The sequence below is a fragment of the Pygocentrus nattereri genome, chromosome 20 (assembly GCF_015220715.1).
Source record: "Pygocentrus nattereri isolate fPygNat1 chromosome 20, fPygNat1.pri, whole genome shotgun sequence".
NCBI lineage: Eukaryota > Metazoa > Chordata > Actinopteri > Characiformes > Serrasalmidae > Pygocentrus > Pygocentrus nattereri.
In genome coordinates this window covers 22,999,327-23,025,067 of record NC_051230.1, presented here as the reverse complement: position 1 = coordinate 23,025,067, position 25,741 = coordinate 22,999,327, and the positions used below count along the sequence as shown (strand labels likewise).

The following is a 25,741-nucleotide window of genomic DNA, read 5'->3' as shown; positions in this document are numbered from 1 at the left end:
GAAGTGTATTATGTTTAGGAGGCAGAACTTTAATAAAAGAATCATCATTTTCTTGAGAAATATATACTTTATAGAAGAACTGAATTAGTCCAAGTTCTCTGCTGATGTCCTGAGCACATTACAAAGGGCATCGTGCATGTATATTTTCTTTGCTGAGGCTTCAGGTTCTGCTAAATTATCCGCTAAATATCTTGAAATTTTATGTTAAATATATAAAGAATGGTTTGGTCTCACAAGGGAGGAATGATCTGTAAAAACCTGTTTTTATTTTGGTATATTTTTGTGTCCAGAAAAGCTGTGTGGCCTACACAAAAAAATGGGTTCTTCATGTAAGAGAATGGTTGTATTTAGAACCATGAGTTTAGTTACATGACCCTTTTTGGTGCTACACAGAACGCTTTTCAAAAAGGTGCTAGATAGAACCAGCCATTTCACCATGTAGACAACCAATTACGCCTGAAATGTTCTCTGTAGAACTGATAGTTCTAAATAGAACCCTCCTGTTTCCTAAAGTACCTTAGAAACCCGTCTTTAAGTGAGTACAGCATAGACTAGAGGATGCAGCCGTTGGTCCGATGCAGAGCTGGAGACCAAATAAGAGAAGAAAGAAGGCTTTCCATCGTTTTTGCATGTGTAGATTAACGCGAGGCTTTTGATACCGTTTATTCGACCCTGGTCAATATTAGTCTAGTTCAGTGAACGCTATGCGTTAATAAACTGCTCCAGTCCAGTAGATGGAGGTAATGCGCTGAACAGGTTCTCTAGCACGGCTGGGAGACTCGTGTCAGTTCCTCCTGTTTCCAGCATGTGTTTTGGTTAAAGGCTGTACAGAAAGTGTCGTTAGCAACAGCAGTAACGGTTCTCAGCGTCTCTCATTTCCACACGATGGGGAAATTGAACGTCGTTGTGCTGAGATATTTGTCTCGGGATGACTTTCGGGTTCTAACGGCTGTGAGTATAACTTCGACAGCTTGTTTAACGCGGGCTAGCTCGCTAACTAACCGGCCAAACTGCTAAGCTGAAAGCTTCAGTAGAAGTGTCGTGGTCATATTAACCACACATGTACCTTACATGACCTAATCATGAAACTCATTTGAGCCTTTATATCGTCGCGAGGAAAAAACGTGTTTCTTGTACTTTAATTCAGGTGGAAATGGGCATGAAGAACCACGAAATCGTGCCAACGAGCCTCATCTCTTCAATTGCTAGTCTCAGGCACGGAGGCTGCCATAAAGTGCTGAGGGAGCTGGTCAAACACAAACTCTTGGCTTACGAGCGCACCAAAAGTAAGGACACCGGTCTGCTGTCAGCTGTCAAAACGTTGTCACGGCTTCACGACGTCCATACAAAGCCCATGTTGGTGAATTCAGTTGAAGTTAATGTCAATGTTTATTCTTATTCTGTTTCCTAGCTGTACAAGGATACCGCCTGAACTTTGGCGGCTATGATTATCTGGCTCTAAAGACCTTGTCATCCCGAGATGTCATTCTGTCTGTTGGGAACCAAATGGGAGTCGGCAAAGAGTCAGGTTAGCAGCTGAATCAGCCCCCTGTACACTGATCATCCTTAACATTAAAACCACCTGCTTGTTTCTATGCTCATTGTCCATTTTATCAGCTCAACGTACCATATAGGAGCACTTTGCAGTGCTACAGTTACAGACTGCAGTCCATCTGTTTCTCTGCATACTTTGTTAGCCCCCTTTTACCCTGTTTTTCAGTGTTCAGGACCACCACAAAGCAGGTATTATTTAGGTGGTAGATCCTTCTCAGCACTGCAGTGACGCTGACGTGTTTGTGTGTGTTGTGCTGATACGAGTGGTCCGCTCAGCCTTTTGGACACCATGTAGACATGAAGTCAGAGACAGTTTATCTGTTTCTGTACAGCAGTGGTGTCAAACTCAACCACTGAAAAGGTTGTATTAAAAAATCTCAGCAAATCTGTGGGCTGGCTGTTTTTATTTCCTTTTTACTTAACATTTTGCCGTGATCCAAACGGGCCATTGTTTGTTTAACATACGTCAAGACTGCAACAGCAAAATAGGCACTGAATACTGATTAAAAATAATCATAAATAAAAATAAATTGTTTTATATAGTTTTTTTGAAAACTGCCTGTTTGCTTGAACTAGACACCAGGCCTCTTTTCTTTTTGTGTAACCGCTAGCCCATAGAGGTTTTGTGGTTAGGTGTTGCAGTGCATGCTGGGAACTGTAGTGCATCTCAGGGTGAAACGGGCTAATAACACTAGAAAATTAGCGGGGGGAATAGGACTGTGTCTCAGGCCAGCCTTGGCCTTGTGTTTGACACATGGGCTCTACAGTTTGTGTTGGTCGTTCTCTAATCCCGGGGTGTCCAGTCTTATCCGCAAAGGCAGCCACACCAGCCTTTAGATTGAACAGCCCTGCTGTAGTGCTTCATCAGTGGTCACGGGACGCTGTTGGCTGGATGTTTCTGGTGTTTGGATTATTTTCAGTCCATCAGTGACACTGAGGTGTTTAAAAATTCCAGCAGTACTGCTCTGTCTGATCCACTCATACCAGCACAACACATATTAACTCGCCACTGCCACCACCACGTCAGTGTCAGTGCAGTGTCAAGAATGATCCACCACCCAAATAATACCTGCTGTGGTGGTCCTGAAAGGGGGCTAACAAAGTATGTCAAGTAACAGATGGACTACAGTTTGTAATTGCAGAATTATTAAAAAAATGCACCTATGTAGTAAATGGAGCTGTTAAAATGATCAATGAGGAGGTGTTAATATTATGTTGGTGTCTGTACATTACATTTTTAATGTGTTGACAATTAAGTTTGAGAATTATTTACACATAACCAGAGAATAATACACTATGGCCTGGTTCCTCTGATGTGGATTAAGCCTGAACTAAATAGAAAAGCCAGTGAGAAGTCAGCTGAGAAACTAACTTTATATGTCCAAAAGTGTCCTGACACCTTTAACTAGTAAATTCAGCTAGAGATGGAACATCCAGTACCTTTTTAAGATGAGTCTGAGTGACATTTATGATCCAAAACAAGTCATCCGACATCAGTACCTGACCTCACTAATGCTCTAGTTGCTGAATGCAGTCAAACCCTCACAGCAATGTTTAAGCAACTACTGTGTGGTCTTCCCAGAAGATGTAGAGGCTGTTACTGCAGTGAAGGTGGAACTCCTAATAATACCATTTCTGGAAGAAATGTTGGAGGAACAGATGTTTGCATTCTTTTGGAGAATGTAGAACCCATCAAGATGATGAAGTTTGTAAGTGAAGCTTGAGAAGATGACTGATGTGACTGAAATGGCATGCTCAACACTTGCCACCGGCTTATCTCATGGATATTTTTTCTCTGTGGTCCAGATGCCTCTGTTCAGCCTTACTGGTCAGCTTGTATTGCTTGTACTATAACTCCACTGAGTGATGTAGATCAGGGGAGCGTGAGTCTTCCTATTGTTCCTTGGTCTCTCGCTGTGTTTCTTCCTATTCAAATAAAATTGTAGTAAGTTTTGAAACCGTTTCTATTTCCATGACAGATATTTACATAGTTGCAAATGCTGAAGGGGAGCAGTTTGCTCTGAAACTCCACCGGCTTGGAAGAACATCTTTCAGGAACTTAAAGAATAAGCGAGACTACCACCAGCACAGGCACAAGATGTCCTGGCTCTACCTGTCACGACTCTCTGCCATGAAGGAATATGCATACATGAAGGTAACTACATGCTGATTTTGTAAAAACACCCTAATTGTGTTTAATAACTGTAATAAGATCATTTATTGTAACTGTAATGTTTTGACTTTTAGGGAGTGTGTGTAAAGGGCATGAAGTCATCTGCAGTCTAACAGTATATGGACAATCCATGTCCATTTGCTGCATTTAATTGTATGTCTTAACTAGGACATGAACCTTTTATTGATCATTAATTGTTTTTATTCAGCCTTTTTTCCTTAATCATTAATTCTCAGTAGAAGTTAAGGAACCAATGGGTAGAACTGATTTTCCCTTTTTGTATGTGTTGTGTTTTGCATTCTGTTATCTGAAACTCTAGCTTTAGGTCCTTACATTAAAAGTAAAAAAAAAAAAAATTGGCCATTTTTTCAACATGTGAATATGGCTTTAGTAGTGATAATAATGATAAAATAACAATGTTTTTCTCACAGGCACTGTATGACAGGGGGTTCCCTGTTCCAAAGCCAGTGGACTACAATAGACATGCAGTTGTTATGGAGCTTATAAATGGATATCCTATGTGAGTTGACTGTTCCTGTTTTTTCCCTCATAAAAATGCAAGGAATAAATAGATAATACAAAATCTATTTAATTTATATGTGCATATATGGTGTGACTTCAGAGTGTTTAGAACCTGTAATACATGATCTGTTGTTTAACAGTGTTTTGAACTTTGTAGTCTGTAACAATTCTTTGTTTAAACACTGACCCTTCAGGGTAAAAATAATCAAATGCAAGAAAAATTGTAGGGTTAGTAGGTTATAACCCTATACAGAGTAATTACATCCTTGTTAGTGATTATTATCATTAGTTAAGTGTATTGTCTGGAAGAGCACAGGGGTTTGAGTATGCCAGCAGAATAGTCGAGATTTTAAATTTCTACAGACAAATAACTCAAGTTTGGCTTTGGACATTCCAAGGTCTACAGTAAAAGTCTACAAAAAAGTACTAATTGAAAAATATTTGTTGTTTATGACGCAGAAAATTGATGTTTCAAAACTATTGACTTTTGCGTGGCACTGTAGAAAGAAGCTTGACTGTTCTTTTCATTTTTACAGGTGTCAGGTGCGAGAGATTGAAGATCCTGCTTCATTGTACAGTGAAATCATGGAGCTGATAGTCAAACTGGCCAGTCATGGTCTGATCCATGGAGACTTTAATGAGTTCAACTTGATGCTTGATGACAGTGATCACATCACAATGATTGACTTCCCACAGATGGTGTCCACTTCTCATCCAAATGCAGAATGGTGACTTATTGTGGCTCTTCACTTGTTCTACTTTTTAAAATTCAAATTAATTTATTGATTCTATTTGCTGTTTCTTTATGTGCAGCTGGAAAATACTGCTCAGCAGCACTGCTCAGCTCGGGCTTTGAAATTCAAATCTATGCTGTTAGCTTATTCTTTTTAAAGGCAAGGAACTGGACCAAAGCTATGTTTTTCTTATATATAAATCATGCCTTTTCCCAAACTTCTTCCAGGTACTTTGACCGAGATGTCAAGTGTGTTAGAGATTTCTTCATCAAAAGATTCAACTATGAAAGTGAACTGTATCCAACATTTAAAGATATCAGGTGCGTTCTTAATTTTAAATGCAGATTGTAGTAGGCAGGTTGGTGGGTTAAGCACTTGCCTCTTTGAACCCTCATTTTTGATGCTGAAGTTGTATTTCCTCTTTGTTGTACAGAAAGGCTTGCTCTCTTGACGTGGAAGTCTCAGCGAGTGGTTACACCAAAGAGCTGCAGCAAGACGACCAGCTTCTCCATCCAGTCGGTCCAGAGGGTGAAGAGAGTATGAGTGGAGATGAGAATGACGATGATCCAGGATCACCAGAGTCTGAGGAGCCCATTGACATTGAGGAATACAAACATGCTATGCTGGAACTTGAGGGGCTGAAGATTGGTGAAGAGACTTTGTCAGGAGAGAAGAACACAGAGGAACATGAAACTAGCTCAACGAAAGACTGTCCTGAGAATGTTATTAATGATGTAGTTGCAGGCAGTCCCAAAGACTTCGAGAGTGATGAGGAGCTCGAGAATGATGATGAATGCCCAGATTTGGTTGATCTTTCAGCCTGCAACAATGAATTCAGGCCTTTTAGGTATGTATACTTCAATGTATAATATTTTATGTATACTGTGTAAAGAAAATCATCTTTTAAAGCAGTTGTTGAATTGGCAGTTTTTAGTTGGCATCTTGGATGATGGTGCATATTTAAATTTTTCTACTGCACAAGTACAGGAATCATTCTCTCTGGTCTTTTGTGCCCTTTAGACATACACTATATTTCCAAAAATATTCACTCACCCATCCAAGTCATTGAATCCAGATGTTCCAATCACTTCCATGGTGTATAAAACCTATGCATGCAGACGGCATATTTGTGAAAGAATGGGTCGCTCTCAGGAGCTCAGTGAATTCCGGTGTAGTACTGTGATAGGATGCCACCTGTGCAACAAGTCCAGTCATGAAATTTCCTTGCTACTTAATATTCCAGTCAATTGTCAGTGTTATTATAACAAAGTGGAAGTGATTGGGAACGACAGCAGCTCAGTCACAAAGTGGTAGGCCGTATAAAATGTCAGCGCAGAGATCGCCAACTTTCTGCAAAGTCCAGCTTTCTACAGACCTCCAGACTTCATGTGGCCTTCAGATTAGCTCAAGAACAGCGTAGAGAGCTTTATGGAATGAGTTTCCAAGGCCCAGCAGCTGCATCCAAACTTTACATCACCAAGCGCAATGCAAAGCATTGAATGCAGTTGTGTAAAGCACCACCACTGGACTCTAGAGCAGTCACTCTGGAGTGATGAATCCCGCTTCTCCATCTGGAAATCTGATGTATGACTCTGGGTTTGGCAGTTGCCAGGAGAATGGTAATTGTCTGCACTGCCAAGTGTAAAGTTTGGTGGAGGGGGGATTATGGTGTGGTGTTGTTTTTCACGAGTTGGGCTCAGCCCATTAGTTCCACTGAAAGGAACTCTTAATGCTTCAGCAGACCAAGAGATTCTGGCCAATTTCATGCTGCCAACTTTGTGGAAACAGTTTGGGAATGGCCCCTTCCTGTTCCAACATGACTGCACACCATTGCACAAAGCAAGGTCCATAAAGACATGGATTTGTGACTTTGGTGTGGAAGAACTTGTCCTGACCTCAACCCGATAGAACACCTTAGGGATGAATAAGAGCAGAGACTGCAAGCCAGGCCTTCTCGTCCAACATCAGTGTCTGACCTCACAAATGTGCTTCTGGAAGAATGGTCAAAAATTCCCAGTACCACACTTCTAAACCTTGTGGAAAGCTTTCCCAGAAGAGTTGAAGCTATTATAGCTGCAAAGGGTGGGCAGACATCATATTAAATCCTATATGCTAAGAATGGGATCTCTCACAATTTCATATGCGTGTGAAGGCAGAGTGAATACTTTTGGAAATAAAGTGTATTTTCCTTCCATTAATGATTATAAAAGATATTAAAGATAGAACTGCGTGGATGTAAAATTGACTTTTCAATGTTTAACTTATAAGTTGTCTGACCAGTGGTAGGATGGTCCCCCCTTTAGATGTGAGTCTTGGTCCTCCCGAGGTTTCTTCCTCCTCCAGCTCTGAGGGAGTTTTTCCTTGCCTCAGCGCTCACGGGGGTTCTGTATATTCTGTATATTATGTTCAGTGTTTTGTCTGATTCTCTGTGCTGTGATTCCCATTTTTGTAAAGCTGCTTTGTGACAACATCAGTTGTAAAAAGCGCTATATAAATAAATTTGATTTGATTTGATTTGATAATGATTTGCTAAAATTCTGAAGGTTTGCCTAGCACGTTAGCTGATTGTGTTTACATGTTTCAAATCTTGCAGAGATCAAGACAGCCTCCTCCATGTTAATGAGCACAGGCAAAGAACAACCAGTGAAACTTCCATTGGAAGTGTTGCTAGCTGCTCCACAATCCCACCAGTGAGTATAAACATTTCTTTTGCTTTGGTGTGTGAGTATCCTGAATGCCTTTTTTGACAAATGTTTACACATACAAATCCAATTCCAAACAAGTTGGAACAATATCTGAAATGCTAATACAAAAAAAGTAGTGATTAGTATATTCTGTTGAACCTGTATTTATTTGAAAATGGTAGAAAAACACAATGTTTGATGTTTTACCTTGTGAAATTTATTTATTTATTTTTGTAAATATACATTCATTACAAAATTGAAGCCTGCAACACATTTCAAAAAAGTTTGGACAGGAGTATGTTTACCACACTTTTACATCACTTTTCCTGTGAACAGCACTTAATTATTCGGGCACTGAAGACACAGACTGATCCAGTTTTGAAAGCACAAGTTGTTGCCGATCTTCAGCTATGCAGCCATACAGGGCTTTTATATTTTAAACTTATTAAGACACGTTTTCAGTAGCACCCACACTCTTTGATTGCACAGCCATGTTATTGTAACTTGGTTTTGTCATGCTGAAATAAACGTGGATATTCCTGTAAAAGACATCATCCAGAAGGCAGCATATGTTTCTCCAAAATTAATGTTAATGATATCGCAGTACCATCAGATTTTACACTAGTAACAATCTGGAAATTCCTTTGCTTCTTTAGCTCAGAGAGCACAAGATTCATTATTTCCATAAATAATCTGAAAGGTTTTCACTGTTCCTAGTCTTGAATTGCCAGTCCCAACTTGACCGTGTTGCCGGCATCAATTTCAGAATGAGCGTAAAGTATTATATATCTTACGCTGGTCAGGCATAACGTTATGACCACCTCCTTGTTATCTCCTTGTTTGTTTGTGGTGGTGGTGTGTTTGTGTGTGTTGTGCTGGTCCAAGTGGATCAGACACAGCAGTGCTGCTGGCGTTTTTAAACACTGTGTCCACTCACTGTCCATTCTATTAGACACTCCTACCTTGTCAGTCCACCTTGTAGATGTGAAGTCCGAAAACGATAGCTCATCTGCTGCTGCACACTTTGTGTTGGTCATCCTCTAGTCCTTTGTCCAGGACGCTGCCCACAAGATTTTGTTGACTGGATATTTTTGCTTGGTGGACTGTTCTCAGTCCAGCAGTTACACTGAGGTGTTTAAAATCATCAGCAGCACTGCTGTGACTGATCCACTCAGACCGGCGCAATACACACTTAACACACCACCACCACATTAGTGTTACTGCAGTGCTGAGAATGATCCACCACCCAAATGGTACCTGCTCTGTGAGGGTCCATGGGGGTCCTGATCACTGAAGAACAGGGTAAAAGGGGGCTAACAAAGTATCTGAGAAACAGATGGACTACAGTCTGTAACTGTAGAACTACAAAGTGCACCTATATAGTAAGTGGAGCTGATAAAATGGACAACGAGTTTGGAAACAAGGGCATAATGTTATGCCTGATCGGTGTATAGGGCTATGATATGGATAAAATACAGGGTTGGGAGTGTTACTTCAAAAATCTATTCTGATACTGATTACCTATTTATTCAAGTGACACAATCAAATGAAGAGGAGGAATACGATGCCATCAAATCTTTTCAACTAGAATTTAACTGTCAAACAGGAGTGCTGCATTGCTTTATAAAACAGAAGTATAGATGATCAGTGATTTGGGGCAGATTTACTACTGTTTTGTGTTTAAAAATTGGCTTTCACAATTTGCTTTAAAAAAGGCAAGGGGTCTTTAGCACTTCCACTTTTGCCTCTTCGTATGTGCATGTAGAGGAGTATTCCTTTCACAGCACAAAATATTCTAAGAAGATTATTATAATAAGTCATACAGTTCCCAAACAAGCAAGAAGCATTCAGTGAAAGTGACGAGTATTTTACAATGGCTTTCACATGAATCCCTAATGCACTTGGTACAAAACTCAAGTTCAGCTTATCCCACCTTCTGAAAATGTATGTTTGTAAACCAAAGGTAAAGTAATTAGTTCTTGAATTTTTAATATATTTTGTCGAAATTAGGGTGGGCGGTATGCCTGTATTAAGATGTACCTTGGTATGTAAAAATGATAATTGTTTTCACAATTATGACATTTTTATTCCAGGTCTAAACAGATAAATAAAAACATTCCACACATTTATATTTTAGACAGCTCACCAAAAGGTGGTGCTAACAGAAAAAAGTAAATCAGAGACAGGAAAAAACCCAGAAAAACTAAGCATGATAGCAGCTCAGCTATGGCAAGGAGCTACACATATCAGAACCGCACATTCTCTTTTCTGTAAACTTGTACGTTGTCCTCTAAGCGATGTCACTTTAGTATCATTTAGCTACTTCTAAACCTGTGCTGTGGCACGTTTTGCCTTCTAACTAAGCTCTCTGTAAAACACTACAGAACAGGTTCAGTTTGGCTTAGTATTACTCTACTTTTGCTCTCTCAAACATTTTTGTGATCTAAATTTGTCAGCAGAGCACAAATTTTTAGATTCAAACCTGTATTGTGATGGGGGGCACTGTTTGGATCTGTAGTCTGCACGCTAACATTACAGATCCAAACACCATAGAACAACATAGAACAGCTGTCCCTTCAGCAGTTGCTCAACTTCACTCTCAGATTTTACTCACTAATTTTACTCATTAAATAACTTATTTTGGTGCTTTAGTTAGCCTGAAGCATGTTTTGTGGTGGGCAGAGCTTTTAGCATGCCAGCAAAGCTGACCAGCTCATCTCTCCTAGTTAGCAGCACTGTTTAACGTTTATCAGTTGTTTGGGGGAGGGGCATTATAAATCTTTTTTTTTTTTCTTCATTTTTAGGTATGGACCAGACCTACTTACCATTCCAAAGTCAAAAGATACATTTTGTTTTGAAATCCCTCCTCAAAAACTTTCTGATGAGCCATCATTTATGCTCTGTCTGCTGAAAGGCCTGTATTGGCTCATATTGTGTTAGTCACAAATAATAATAATTTACACGCATTAACATTTTGCACCCATCATTCAAGAAGAATTGAAATTGTACATGTGAAAATGAAACCGATTTTGCTGCTGATGAGTGATGGTGTTTCGGAAGCGTTAGTTAATGTTGGCTCACTTCAGCATTAAAACATGGCAAGTTAATGTTCGCAACAGATTTACAGCTAGTTAAACTGTGGAATTTAGTAGAAGTAAATGGCCTAGTAAATTCATAATTATAGCTAAAGCAATGCGCAACTATACTGTTTTCTTCATCATCATCATTTTTGTGCCGGATTTGTGTCCCGTAACTCCACATTGTCCGGCCCGGTTGTGTGATGCACACTTGTATACAGCGTTTTGATCGGATTCACGGATTCCGAACAGCGGCCCAAAATGTGGGAATTTTTGTCCGATTGAAAATGAATGGGGAGGCTGTTGGCAGACTGCCAGACATGATGTCACAATGGCCCCCTCTCTCACACAACACCTACAAACCACGCACGGAGCTCAATGTCTCACCAACTCCCAGCCTGATTCTCAGCAGCTCTGTTAAGGGTTAACTGCTTTTAAGGTGGAACTGCACCAAAATAGCACAGAAGTTTAAGGTGGAACTTCAATTCTAGGTGGACCTAGCATAACAATAAATTTACGGTGGAACTTGCTTTAACATAGCACTATATTTAAGGTGGAATGGCTATTAACATGTCACTAGCTTTAAGGTGAAACCTCAATTAACATAGCAAAAATTTAAGATGGAACTGCTATTAACATAGCACTTAATATGGCACAGTATTTAAGATGGAACCTTTTTAAGGAGGCACAGAACTTAAGGTGGAACTTTAACATAGCAATGAAATTAAGGTGGCACAGGCCTTACGGTGGAACTTGAAATAACATTGCACTAAATTTAAGGTGGCAGTGTTTAAGGTGGAACCTTTTTAAGGAGGCACAGTACTTAAGGTGGAACTTCAGTTAACACAGCACAAAATTAGAGGAGGCAGAGTAATGTACATGTACTCCTTCAGCGCAGGCCCACAAGATCAAATCCACTGCGTTACTGACCCGTACTCTTCCATATGTAGTTTTTTTTCATCCCTTGTTCCTTGTATCGACTTCCATAGTATCCACTGCGCAACTATCCTGCGTTTCCTTCAGGAAAGGCACATTTCTATTTCTAATTGCGACCAAAATACAGTAAAAAGTATTTAGAAGTAATCAAGTTTTCTTTTTCACTAGATGAGTACATGGACTAGTGGTACACAGTGATATGTATTTTGTAGTGATGGGGATCTCAGTATATCTGTTTTTAGCAGACAATCTCATGCAAATGTGAAATATAATAGAATGTGAAGGAATTTATCATAATGACACATTTATTACGAACATATCATAAAAATGTACCTGGCACATCGTCCCACTGTCGACTATACAGGAAATGCCATTTAGGACAAAGTGAAAGGCACACGGTGTTCTCCGTAGTTCATGGGTGAATTTGGGTGTTCTCTTTTTCAGGCAGTGATCAGACAGAAAGTGAGGAGACAGCTCACCAAGCAGCAGAAGGCTTCTCAGAGACGACGCCTTCAGAAAGGGGAGGCCAGTCTGGTGACCAAGGAGAGGCGAGAAAACCGGAGTAACATCAAGAGCAGCCTGGAGTCAGCCCAGTTCTGGGGCTGAGGGTGTTTGAGAAATGCTTGTCCAGACTGAGCTTTGTTTTGGAGGAAATTTTTGATGTGAAATACTATGAGGATTCCTTGCCAGAGGTGAAAAACGAGGCTTAACTTCATGGCACACTGACTTGGCATTCCCTAACAGATATTCTAATACTGGCAGTTGTCTTTTATATATACCAGGGATACCTTTATATATATTCCAGGGATTCCCAGCTCTGGTCCTGGAGTGCCTAACATCCTGTTAAGTTCAGATCCAGCATGCCTTTCACTAATATGCAATTGCCCCTGAAGACCTTCATTAACTGTATCAGGTGTGTTTATTACAGCTGGAGCGTAAACTCTACATGGTGGAAGATTATTAGAGAAGAGCTTTAGTAGGGTATATTGTTTATTTATGGTAAAACAAGGCAGGAGGACACTGTAGTTTGCTGTCAATCTGCCTACCATTTACCAGCATTGTAGTCAGATGTGAAACACCCACCCAGTGTTTGAATTTGTTTGTGTTTGTTGGTGTTGTCAGTGTGCTCTGACCTGTAAGTCCTGTTTTTTCAGAACTAACCCTTGACAAATGTCTTTAGGGAGGACCTGATATCCTCTGGTATTGCATTAAATCAGCTGTATATGAAATGAATAAACATGCTTTGTTGAACTTGTTGTCATAACGTAAACACTAAGAAAAATGTTCTTAAGTGCAGTTCCTGAGAGAGTACTTCTCAAATATTTTCTCATGAAGGTCTTTATCATTAAGCTTTTCTTACTATATAAGCTGTAGGTTGTCATGTTGTCCATCAATCTACATTTTACAGCTGAAAGGTTTTCCACATCATTGCAAACCAAGTTTTCTTGTTTAGAGTTGAATGTAATGTGTGAACACTTAGTTTCATATCATTCCCCAGTTTATACCATCCATATATGGAAACTAAGCTGCAAAAACAGGTATTGTCAATTTAATATTTCTGTGATGTCATAAATTCCAACATGTTTACGTGCATCCGCCTATTCAGTCTACAGCAGTTTAGCTCCATCTGTTGAAGTTTGAAGGAGTGCTTCATTTCTGCCTGCATTTAGAACACAGTACCATGCAAGGCAGCCAAACAGAGCACAGCTCATTTACACAAACACAAACGGGCATAACGTTATAAGCACCTCCTTGTTTTTACGCTTATAGACAATTTTATCAGCTCCACTTACTATATAGGCGCAGTAACAGACTGGACTGTAGTCCATCTGTTTCTCTGATACTTTGTTGGCCCCCTTTTACCCTGTTCTTCAGTGGCCAGAACCCCCATGGACCCTCACAGAGTAGGTACTATTTGGGTGGTGGATCATTCTCAGCACTGCAGTAACACTGATGTGGTGATGTGTTAGTGTGTGTTGTGCTGGTCTGAGTGGATCAGACACAGCAGTGCTGCTGGAGCACGGTAGGATGTTATACGCTTAGTTATGCAGCACCTGGTTGTATCTGCACATGTTTACACGTTTATAATATCAGGCTTAATAATATATAAAAATATCTAAATAATAAATGCGTGTATGTACAGGCCATGCAATCTCCATAAACAAGTATTGGCAGTAGAATATGTCGTCTTGAAGAGCCAAGTGACAGTAAACCCTGCTAGATCTGCTCCTGGTCAACTGTATGTGATATTCAAAAGCTGAAATGTGTAGGAGCAACAACACCTCAGTTGGGGTAGATCATTCAAACAGAAAGCAGGGCTGCTGAGTGCTGAATCGTGTCGTGTGTAAAAACTACCTTTTGTCTGCAGCTTCACTACAGATTTCCAAAACACTGCTGAAAGCAACATCAGTAAAAGAACTGTGTGTCAGGAGATTCATGTATGGGTTTCCTCGACTGGGCAGCTGCACACAAGCCTAAGATCACTATACACAATGTCAAGCATCAGCAGTAGTGGAGTAGTAGCCCACTTTGCATCTCTAGAGCAGTGGAGATGTGAAGAACCATGAGTTTGGTAGATGCCAGGAGAACACTACCTACTGGAATGCATAGTGCCAACAGTAAAGTTTGGTAGAGGAGGGATAATAGTCTGTGGCTGTGTTTTTTAGGGTTTATCTAGGCCCCTTATTTTCAGTGAAGGGGAAGGTTCAGTGTTGTTCCAGTGAATGGCAGGGTTTCTGGAATGAGACGTGTAACAAGCTCATATAGGTGTCCACATACTTTTGACTATATGTATGCACATATTACAATGCAAATTTTATACTTTAGAAACACACACATACTTGTTTAAAGGGTAAAGGAGAGTTCCCCCTTTTGTTCAAATATTCTGCTTAACTCAATTGTGATGTGAACAAAGTTATCAAGTCATTTGATGTCTAGTGGTGCATCATAGGGAAACTTATCGCCTCTGATTTTCTTTAAAATGGTGGTGATACGAACCAGGGGTTGCAATGTGTACAGTGCAAATATCTGCCCTTGTCCTCCCGAGTTTTTATAGGTAGTGCTGATAAAGGTAAAATAGTGATAAATCTGGGGGAAAAAATATTGTCGCTTTTAGAGGTAAATAGTTTGGACGTCTGGTTCCTAGTTTCTCCAGAATGGCACGTTTCGAAACAAAACCCTCCATATGACTTTGATTACATTTTAATGATTAAATTCTACAGAAATGTTGAAAGATCAGTGGAATGTTTAAATGTTTTTTAGCAACGCGTTCTAGTCTTGTCCCTTCTGTTTTGCCGTCGGAAGGCGGAGCATCATGTGACTGCAGATTTGCGATAGAGACCAGGAAAGAACCAAAACAAACCCTAGAGAGGAGAGAGACAGAGAAACGGAGCGCCTTGCTGCTCCGCCAGCCTTTCACTTCAATATTCACAAGCTGTGTTACGGTGGGTAGCGCTGCTGGGTTTACCCGGCTTGGCGTTTGTCTTGTTTTGAGACCGGTTTGACAGTTACAGAGAGGTTTTGCTCGTTACAGTCTGTCGCTAATATTTGACCCGTAGGTTAAGAGACTCTGCGGTCTTTGGTAACTATGTAGATGTTCTTTAGCGCTCGCTTCACTAAATAGCTTTACGAGTTACAGCATTCAACATGTTTATCCTCAGTAAGGCACGTCGAAATAAAGACTAGTTTAGTATGGAAGCTAATCGATAGGCGTCCCCTGACCTGCTTTCGCTTTTGCCTTGGTGAAACCCTCAGTCTGTCAGACATGTTCACGGTAGTGACCCTGCACTCTGAGGGGTTTCAGTTGAGCTGAGCGACACAACTATATGTATCGTTATCGTGATAAATTACATCACGATTTGCTTTTCTGCGTGTATCCCAGACTTTCCTACTGCATGTTTGATTACAGAGAGAGCATAATTAGTCCTGTTTAATTGGATTTACTCCAGCACAGTGTGAGATGTTGAATACAGGTAATTGGATTCATAGTTTTTGGTTTGTTCTAACCTATCAGATAAAAACTATACCTTGTGACATATCATGTATTGTAAAAAAATCTTCCTGACATTGATATTACGTTTTACCAAATTGTCCACCTCTAGATTTGAGACTGTGTCTTGCTGGCGAGAAGTTTTATATTTTTGATCTTATAGTAAGACCCTTGATCTAATGTACTGTCCTATAATGTTAACATGTTTCAGGGGCCTGTTTAACTGGAAGACTAAATAAAATGAAAAGATGATGGCCGAAGCAGTGAGACCGAAGAAATCAAAAACGAAGTCTTCTGGAAAGTCACAGGTAAAAACATCTGTACGGTTGTGTAACTGCTTTGTAATACCTTTTACCCTTTTGATTATTTGTAAGCAAAGCAACCTAATTTTAGACAGCTGTTGTAATTACATTGTCAGAGACAGGAAATTAATGGTCCTTCGTGTCCTTAATATCCTTTTGTGTAAATTTAATTCAGGTTGTCTTTCCTAACTCCTTAAAAGGACAGATCTCCCCAGCAGCTCAATCCTATAACTTGAGAAAGAATGCAAAGAGAAACTTTGTATTGTTTTCCAGTATATGCAATAATAGTCTCTTGGATGTGATCAGCATGAGGGGTTAATATCCTAAAATTAAGTTCCTCTCAGTGTGTCTGGCCTTTCCTTCCTCACTCTGTTACACAATTTGCAAAATTACCTTCAGGATCAATACAGGATCTTTCTATCTATCCATCATCCATCCATCACTCTTGTGACTACATACTATATACTACTCTTGTACCTAATTAAATATGAGTTTCTGAGTAGTTACTGGATTATGCGATTTAAGATTAATGGCTAATGGTTATTAAAAATAAGCCCACAGTTTAAGAGATTTGTGTTTTCTTTTCTCCCTTAGGAAAAAAAGCAGAGGCAAACTGATGGCGCAAGGAAAGCCGCTGGACCTGCGGTACCTTGCGTCCCTGCCCCTGAGCTCACAGAATTCACAGATATTCCTCTCAGTCTTCCTCCTGAGCTGCCTGCTTCTGTCCAGGAACCTCTTACCCAGCCCTCAGGAGACCAAAATGAAAAAGCTGAGAAGGACCAAAACAAAGACACATGTATTAGGACTGAAACAGCACAGATGCCCCTGAGCCCTGGAGACGTAGAGCACAAACTGTTATCACAAGACCGGTCCATTGTAGTGGACCAACCTTCTCCCTCCTCTCAGCTGAGCCAATGTGATCAGAAAATCCTCGGTGCTAAAACTGAGCCTTTAAGCATCTCCTCTCTCTACCCCACTCTGCCCTCTCTCTCTGTAGAAGCCCGCCTCCTGGTTGACCCTTCCTCCATCAGTTCGGGACTAGTGGAGGCTTCTCTTATGCCTTTAGTAGTTGAAACAGCAAACATGCCCAGTCAGGTAGGTCTAGCTCCGGCTGTTCTTCCTCTGGCTGACCAGGAGTCCTCACCCCCCAGCCTCATTCCTGTGCAGTTAGCGGAGGCTGAGAGGCCACAGGAGAGGTTGTACCCTGAGCTTCCCCGACCATGCCAGATGGTCCAGCCCTTCACCAGTGAGCAGCTGAGAATGTGGGAGCCGGGTTCTTGGCTGGAGAATGTTGAGCTCCATGCTTCTGAGTTCCAGGCCCTTGCCCACCAGGAGGGCCACGAGCTGCACGAGCTGCTGCTGAACTACTGGAGGTGCCGAAAGCAGCTTAGCCAGGCACAGGCCGAGCTACAGGCAGCCAACTCCGATTGCAAGAGCACGCAGAATCGCCTGTGGAGCTTCAGGGATGAACAGCTCACGCTGCAGGTGAAAAGCAGTACAAAATCTGACATTGCTGAAGCTTTTTAAAGCTTTGAACCACACCCAAGTCCATTCACATCAATTATGTAATAGGTACAAAGTGATACATAGCATAATAATTAGTCTTGAAGGAGTGCCCCATTTTACACCAAATCTCTGTAACTTGTACTAAGTGTAGAGATGTTTACTATGGACAATAATCCATAGTAATATTTTTGGCAGTTAGTTAAAAAACATGCCTGTAGAACATTTTCATAAAATCTTCAGTCCAAAGGATTTGCAATTTGAGCGGTAGAGATGGGACTAGTTTTTCGATGAAGGAATTTATGGTGATGAATTTCTAATGTGGAGGATGGAGTTTTTACATCAGAGATTCAAGTCAGCGAGCTCCCTGTTGTTTTTCTAAGAACAGGGATCTTTTCAACAGTAAAATACAGATGCAGCAGTTAGACTTTGTGTTGAAAATCACTGGAATATTCCTTTAAGTTTGAAAATAATTCCTGTAATAACAGGCCTTTGTTTAAACATGCTCAGCCATTTAATCTTTTTTTTTCTGTGACTGGGCATTTTCAGCATTTATTAGGAACTGAACAGGAACAGGTAATTTGATTAGTATTTGAATATTTGTATTTGAATAAAACTTATTTTCAGCACAGCTTATGACCGCTAACATAAAAACCATGAAATTATGTGAACATTTCTGTAGGCTCTTATATCACCTAGTAAGTAAACACAACCCGGTGCTGCTTGAGAAGGAGAAGGGATTTATTGACATAAGAGGCTGCATATTTCTAAGAAAACACGGCGGCCTTGCTCCTAGAGTTCCTTTTTGTCATGGTGGCAGTTGAGGCTGTGGTGCTGTGATGTTCTGCTCCAATAAAAATTCAGTGTGATTTCAAACTAGATGGTGTTTTTCTTAAATAAATAATACTTAAAACCACGAGTTAAATTTAAAGGCCTTTTAAGAATAATCCATAACATAACCAATATCTAGACATCAGATACAAAACTTCAGCATCCTTTTCTGAATAATCATCTCTACTGTATAGCAAATTGTAATATGTGATATGACCAACAGAATTCTGTTTATATTTGAAGAATCATTTAATATTATTACCTAAACTGTGTAATCTCAATAAGTGTTAGTACTTCAGAAATTACATGTTATTTTCAGACAGGTGATAAATTGGAGAAAAAGCAACATAAAATATCTTGGTAGTGTCTTAGAGCCATCACAAACTGCCAGAACTGCTTTTATGTGTCTTTACATAGATTCTGAAAGTCTCTGCGACTGTCATGGAGGAATGTAGCTCCTTTCTTCCAGAAGATATTTCAAGATCTCTCAACTGGTGTGTTGGTGGAGAGCACTGTCTAACACTTCCTCAAAGGTGGTCAGCTGGGTTGAGATCTCGTGTCTGCAAAAACTATAGCAGATTATTTTTATAATTATCAAGCCATTCAGTGACCTCATGTGCCCTGTATATTGGGCTGTTGTCATCTTGGAAGAAACCACTGGCATCAGGATAAAAATGTTTCATGATAGGATAAAGATGATAGGTCAGATTTGTATTTCATTACAGAACATTTTAGTGTTTTGTGGTGACTCTTCCCTGTAAGAGAATAAGTGGACCCAAACCATGCCAGCAGAATATCCCTCACAGCATAACAGAGCTCCTGGACTCCCTCGCTGTAGAGGTCAAGCATTCAGGCCTCTTGTTCTCTTGGTGTATGCCAAACATGCTGTCTCTCACTTATGGAAAATATGGAGAAAGATGATTCATCTGACCAGTCACTTTTTTTCATCTCTGTAAATAAGTGCTTATCATTTTCACATCAATGAATCAAATGTGCAGTTGTCTTTGTAATGAGGGGTTTCTTCTTTGCAGCCCTGCTTTAAAACTCCTCTTTATGTAATTGTTGCCCAGCTGTTTTTGCGACACACTCTGATCACATCCTGCATTAACACACTCGGTCATCTGAGGAACAGTTGCTCTTGTTGTTTCCTTACACATCATGCTAATGCAAAGCATCAGTCACTGACTGTGCTTCCTTTCCAACTGTTGTCTTTCCCTTAAGTCTAATTGCAGATCTAAATGCAGCCACTGTTACTGTTGAAACAAACCCGTTAAGCAGTCTTTGGATTTCCTGCCATCCGAGCCCTTTCACAGATCTTTTCCTCTTTTGATCTTAATCCAGGTTCAAGGTCAACCAGACCTGCTCAGCATTTTTATACAGGCTGCAGAACATGACAAGATGTGATGTGCTCTATCGTGGAAGGCACTAAATCTGTCTGGAAGCTACACCTAACCCCAGATATTCTGCCCAAAATATATAAACACTGTTATTTTGTACATTCTTCACATTCTACTAAACAAGCATTTACCGTCAAAGTGCTGCAGACCCATGTCACCCATATATCAGCCAGCCAAAGGAGTATTTTGGCATTTAGTTTCATTATAATCAGTTTCTGTGTCAGAGAGGTTGACATATTCATATTCACTCTTCTTGAAAGTATTTATTTGCCTTTCTTATTTTTGGCCTTTCTTCCCAATCTTCTTGCTTGTAACATTGGCTCTTTTGCCCCTCACAGGGTGTGTGTGCAGACCAGGTCAAAGTGTGTGGCTACCACCGCTTTCAACAGGTGGTCCTGAACGAGGCAGTAGTAGCTGAACTGAGACATCTGTTTGAGGCTAAAGCCGAGCTGCTCCATCAGACTGTAGCCCTGCACTCCTACACCTCTGTACTCTCTCGCCTGCAAGTGGAGTCTTATCTCTACCGCCTGCTCAGCACAAACCCCATCACCAGGAGTGTGGCCATACAGGATGCAGGCCCAGGCAAGTGAATATTGACAGTGTTGCACTTAAACAGTTTTAATGTGCTGAGCATGGCCAGCAATAGGTGCTTGACAAATACTGTAAAATACTGTAGGTTGGCAAAAGACGGAAGTGTCCTTTACAACAGTAAAAACAGTTTAGTAATAGAACTCTCTTGAAAATGAAAACGCGAACAGCATGAATAGTCAGTGGATTTTTACAGGAATAAGTGTAAAAATGCTTTGTTAATTATGGTGTGAATTACATTTACTTATTTATTATGTAAAAGATATTTATTAATTAATAAAAGCCTCTAGAATTTTCCTGTTTCTCTCCCATTTACATTTTTTTCAATATGTTAAATTCAGCAGTTGGACATTAAAATGTGGAAAAGTTCTTTTCACTTCATGATCAGGCCCAAACTTTTGCACAACTGTGATGTGGACGGCTTTATTAGTTGCTCCTCTCACTCTCAGTTTTCTTCGTGATTGATATTTCCATCTGTCTGTTCTTTTTTTTTATTTATCAAGTTACTAAAACAACATGTTATTTCCATAAAGAGATTGAACAGTTTATTTTATCCAAAGATCTGTCACCTGAGTCTGTATGATTTGGATTGCTCTTGGATTTTTAGGTGCTCCCAAATCCCAGCCTTCTACTCTGCAGCTGCTGAAGGAAAGCATCAGTGTGCTGTTCAGCTTCACCCGTCGAATTCTAGATGATTCTCAGTTCCAAAATGATATTCATCTGTGGCTGCAGAAACTGGTAAACCTTAACATTCTTTCGATGACAAACGCGTCGTAGTCGGCTTATTTAGATCAGTTTGAGACTTTATCTGATGGCGCTCTTGTTTCCATCAACGCCTTTGACTTGAGTGACATTTTGAGAAAATTCAATAGCAGTCTTAACAGATTCTGTGAGGGTTTTACAGGGTAGGTGTAAGACAAGGCAGTAAAATATTAAGTCTGTATGATTTGTATATCTTAAATTTGACAGGGATTTAATCTCTTCCTCAGGAACATTTTGAGCTTGCTGAAGTAATAAAGTGTAGAAAAAGTTAAATATTGTGCAGCTGAAGTATATCATTTCAATGCAAAATATATGAATAAATCAATACATTAATGATAGTCATTTTAGGAGTTTACACAAGAGGTACTGTGGAGTTGTTCTGGAACAACAATATGCACCTGTTCTAGGTTCTAGGTTATAATAAATATATAATCATATATGGGATTTTAATAACTCTGTATTGTGCTGTTGCTATTTTTTAACACAGTAGTAAGTTCTAACATCTACCAAGTTCTAAGTTCTGTAGCCCACCAAGCCCCTAACTGTAGTAATTAGAGCACATCTTCTGTTTGATTATGGATTCATAACCCTGTATATCAAAAAATAAATAAATATAAAAACAAAAAGGAAAACATTATTAACTTGCAGGGTAACTTAATGCAGCAAGATTTTATTCAAAGTCACTTTGGAACATGTGTATTGGTTCATTTTAGAGGTGGGCAGTATGTCTATATTTTGTCATAATTGTGATGAAATGATGTCACAGTATAGTTTTTAATGTGGGCACTACTGATGCTTTTTTTTGCCTGTTCTGATTTTACAAACTTATGTTTCACTTATTGAAAACTTCATGTCATGATGTGTATTGTTTATCATTTATCATGAAAACATCAAGTATTGTGATATTGTATTTTTGCCATATCACCCACCCCTAGTTCATTTGTCATGAAAAAGTGGCACAGTGTAAACAGCATCTGGTATTTTCAAATGTTTTGGTTGTGACAGTGAAGATATGCACATGACAAGCCATTAAAAACGATATGTTCATAGTCATGCTGTGTCTATTGGTTAATCAGTTTATTGACATTATTAAAAACTGGAGCAATTTTTGGAGGGTTGTACTGCCCAGAGTAGTAGAAACCTGCTCTCTTGTCTCAATTGCACTATTGTCTCAATGTACATTGACTGAAAAAAATTACTGTAAGTGGTTTTCTAAATATTTTCTGCTTTCCATTGCAGATATCAGTACTGCATCATGTAGGCTCAGCTGGAGACCACCTGTACATCCTCAACCACCTGCTGTGCTGTCCTGCAGGAGTCGGGAAATGGGCCGTGCCCTTTCTACAGGTAATTAGATACCAGGGGTATGTTAACCTATTACTAAGATTGAGCATTAGCTAAAGAACTAGCAACCATTAAAGCAGTAATTTGATGAAAAGACAATTTAGCCAAATTGCATTTAGTGTCTGAAATTTGCTGCTTTACTTTTTCACTGAGACTATTGAGGCTATTAACTGAAGTCGTATGCAAACGTTTAGGTGCCCTTGATCAACTGAAATGTTTTGTTGATTTTCTAAGAAAGAGTAAGATAACACATCTTCTACAGAGAACACACTTGTGCAGATATAAATACACAATTGCTGTTTATTTGCTGAATTTAACATATTGGGTAAAAATTATTAAAGATTACAGGAAAACTTGAATTTTGTCTTTTAAAGGATATGATGAATTGTGCTTTGTATGATTAAGGACATGAACTAACAATTAAAAAATGTAAATTGTGATTTCAGATTATAGAAACTTCATACTAATGTTGTTTCTTATTGTATCTGTTTCTCCCCCTAGATTAAAGTGCTGGACAACCCATCTGGAGTTTACCATTTCATGCAGGCATTAGCTGTTCTCATGTCCCCAGTGAGGTGAGAACTGCTGGCTTGACAAAATAATTATAAAAACTCTCAAATCTAGTTTGTTTGTTTGTTTGTTTACTTAAGTATTTATTGATAAACTATTCTATGTAATTTTGTAATTTCTGAAGTTATTGACCTTCACACAGCAATCTGTTTTCTACTCATGGCCATTTATACTCTTAAAGTAGAGTTAGATTGAGGCTGTATAAAATCAGACGCCAATATTTTTGTGACATTCAGGGACCGAGCTGACTTTCTTTGCCACATGAAGCCCAGCGATGTGAAAAGTAAGAACAGCTATTCAGGACCTGCATCTGCCAACTGGACCCTTGTAGATGAGGGTGGAGAAGAGGTCAGTAGTTCATGCAGTAATATTCTTTTATAATGTTGAGATTCAACACTGTACTTCACAACACACTTTTGTAGTTATAACACATCTGTTTTGTTGATTTTCTAAATAAAATTTACTTAAAATCATCCTCTCCAGGAAACATACTCAAACGTGGCATCTTTCTGCAAATTTTATTGCCTGATTTTAATTTAGTATAGGTTAACATATTAGAAAAAAGTTATTTTAGAAGAAAGTTTTTTTTTTGTTGTTTAAAATGTGTAAAAGTGAATTCTATGTAGAGAAATTAGCTTATTTTCACTTAGAAAATCAACAAAACATTTAGTTTGACCAGTGGCGCCAAAACTTTTGCATACAGCTGTATAGGTCGTGAAGAGCAGAACTTGTTTCTCTACACAAAACTGCACTGTCGAAATCTGACATGTAATGCTTCCACCATGAGATAATCACAAGTACTTCTTCCTGTCTTTACTTGCACAACACTGTACAGAGTTTAATGGAAAGTTCAAACTGAACGGTTTCAGTTTCTATTGCTCAGTAGCAGAACAGCTATTTCTGGCTTTTATTTTCTGGCTTAGTTTAGAATATTTAGAAGTACTTGGGCTCATTTGGTGCAACACTATGTTCTTAAAACTGCAAATTGACAGAACTTTGGAGGGGTGGTCTATTGCCACCAGAGAATTCTGAGAGAGCCATTCCACAGATATGGTATTTCATTTTTATAGACCAGTCAGAACTGATATAATGATTTCATGAGCAGTGTTTTATTCAGATTTCTGACAAGTAGCTTTCAGCCAGTGGACAAAAAAGGTTAATATATGTCAATTAAAATTGTTAGCAACCAAGTTAATCCACTTCCATTTAGTTTGTGTCTGGAGTTGATGTTGAGCTTGTTGTTTTTTTTGGACTGCCGTAATCACAATGAGACTGCAGACCTTTGGGGTGCAAACACTATGCGTCTTATAGAGCCAACAAAAGAAAAACAAAAGATTGGCAACTTTTTTAGGTCCTAAAGCTGTGCTGCAGCTCTGAAAGATGGGTACTAGGTAGCACTGCATTTCATGGCTGTGTTTTAAGCATCCTTCAGATCCAGAATCAGGAAGAGTTTCTGATGACGTAGTGGTCCAGAAATGCAGCCCACCTGGACTACAGCCTAGTGTTTGAAACGCAGCCATACTGTTAGAAAAATATCATGTTGTTCATAATGTTTCGTGGGTCCTTGATGAGTATCACGTCTCATAATATGGGATCCCCCTTTGGAACCTCATCATGCATACTGCTATCCTAGATTACATATTACATTTTAACAAGGTGGAAAATGTGCAATGTTAAGATACAGAGATGAAAAATGAAAGTCAGTGTAATATAATGGCGAGGCTGAGATGTTCACCAATGTTTGATTGAAAAGTATATCTCACTTAAAAATCATGGATGTCCATATAGCTGGATCGTTATATAGCAGATTATGCTTTATAAATATCACCTACTTTTTCTGCCCTCAGGATGAAGATCCAGAGACGAGCTGGCTGCTGCTATCAGAAGATGACCTCATTGCTCTGCTCTCTCAGTTTCCCTTTGATGAACTCTTCAAACACTTACTTGGGATGTCCTCAAATGGTTAGGAAGTTGGATTTTTTTAATTGGAAGTTCAGCTACACTAGCTCAACTTAGTGAGATGTATTAAGACATATTGCATATTAAGATAATATCAAGGGACATAATGTTAACGGTTTTAAAGAATATTTGTGTTTCATCAAGGTGCATGAGTGTGTTATTAGTATACATTTCGTTAATTCAGGCAACTACCAGCCTCAAGCAACCACTAGTCAGAAGATGATGAAGATATTTGCTTTTGCCTCTTCGCTGGTGGAGCTACTGGCTGTTGGCCTGCAAACCTACAACAGAGCACGCTACCGGCAGTTTGTGAAGAGGATTGGCCACATGATCAGGTCAGCTGATTTCCTCGAGTTGAAGAAATAATTTTCTCTGTTCTTGGATTCTAGGCTTTTCTCATGAGCAGAATAAAGAGAAATCAGGCAGAATTTATTGGTAGTGTAGGAGTACATAAGACATTATTCACTCTTGTAGTCCAGATATGCTGTCGCCTCACAGTAAGAAGGGCATGGGTTCAGTTACCCTGCAGGGTGACCAGGGCTCTTTCTGTGTGGAGTTTTCTCCCCATGTCTGTGTGGTTTTCCTTTGTGTACTCCTATTTCCTCCCAGAGATGTGCAGTTAGGCAAAGACATGCAGTCAGGCCAACTAGAGGTGCTAAATTGCCCCTAGGTGTGAGTGTGTGAATGTATGTCTGCGTGTTTGCCCTGTAATGGACTGGCAACCTGTCCAGAGTGTTTCCTGCCTTCTGTTCGATGACCAACTTAATGAACCAAAACTAACAGCCAAGCAAAAGCTAAACTGCCCATCATCCATTCT

General features: G+C 39.6%; 2 protein-coding genes across 2 annotated transcripts in view; both read left to right on the top strand.

Moving 5' to 3' along the window:
• Positions 1-742: 742 nt before the first annotated feature.
• On the top strand, positions 743-12,931 carry riok2 (RIO kinase 2 (yeast)). The gene is made up of 10 exons (XM_017687248.2): positions 743-951; positions 1,148-1,286; positions 1,412-1,528; positions 3,534-3,709; positions 4,159-4,247; positions 4,786-4,977; positions 5,211-5,303; positions 5,417-5,830; positions 7,577-7,673; positions 12,125-12,931. The coding sequence occupies exons 1-10, from the start codon at positions 886-888 to the stop codon at positions 12,284-12,286; spliced, it is 1,545 nt and encodes a 514-aa protein (XP_017542737.1). The 5' UTR covers positions 743-885; the 3' UTR covers positions 12,287-12,931.
• A 2,071-nt stretch (positions 12,932-15,002) lies between these two features.
• epg5 (ectopic P-granules autophagy protein 5 homolog (C. elegans)) overlaps positions 15,003-25,741 on the top strand; it is a 49,089-nt gene continuing 38,350 nt past the window's right edge. The window contains exons 1-10 of the mRNA XM_017687259.2: positions 15,003-15,123; positions 15,880-15,976; positions 16,565-17,455; positions 20,040-20,283; positions 20,897-21,027; positions 22,291-22,398; positions 22,897-22,970; positions 23,202-23,313; positions 24,813-24,927; positions 25,109-25,259. Coding sequence (XP_017542748.2) covers positions 15,917-15,976; positions 16,565-17,455; positions 20,040-20,283; positions 20,897-21,027; positions 22,291-22,398; positions 22,897-22,970; positions 23,202-23,313; positions 24,813-24,927; positions 25,109-25,259 — 1,886 coding nt within the window. The 5' untranslated portion in view covers positions 15,003-15,123; positions 15,880-15,916. The remainder of the gene's footprint in view (positions 15,124-15,879; positions 15,977-16,564; positions 17,456-20,039; positions 20,284-20,896; positions 21,028-22,290; positions 22,399-22,896; positions 22,971-23,201; positions 23,314-24,812; positions 24,928-25,108; positions 25,260-25,741) is intronic.

What these genes read in the sequence shown, in the direction of transcription:
- riok2 (XM_017687248.2), top strand. Translation starts at nt 886, where the DNA reads ATGGGGAAATTGAACGTCGTTGTGCTGAGATATTTGTCTCGGGATGAC. An exon ending in GGCTTACGAGCGCACCAAAA is followed by an intron (nt 1,287 to 1,411) that starts GTAAGGACACCG and finishes TCTGTTTCCTAG; the next exon opens with CTGTACAAGGATACCGCCTG. An exon ending in CTTATAAATGGATATCCTAT is followed by an intron (nt 4,248 to 4,785) that starts GTGAGTTGACTG and finishes TCATTTTTACAG; the next exon opens with GTGTCAGGTGCGAGAGATTG.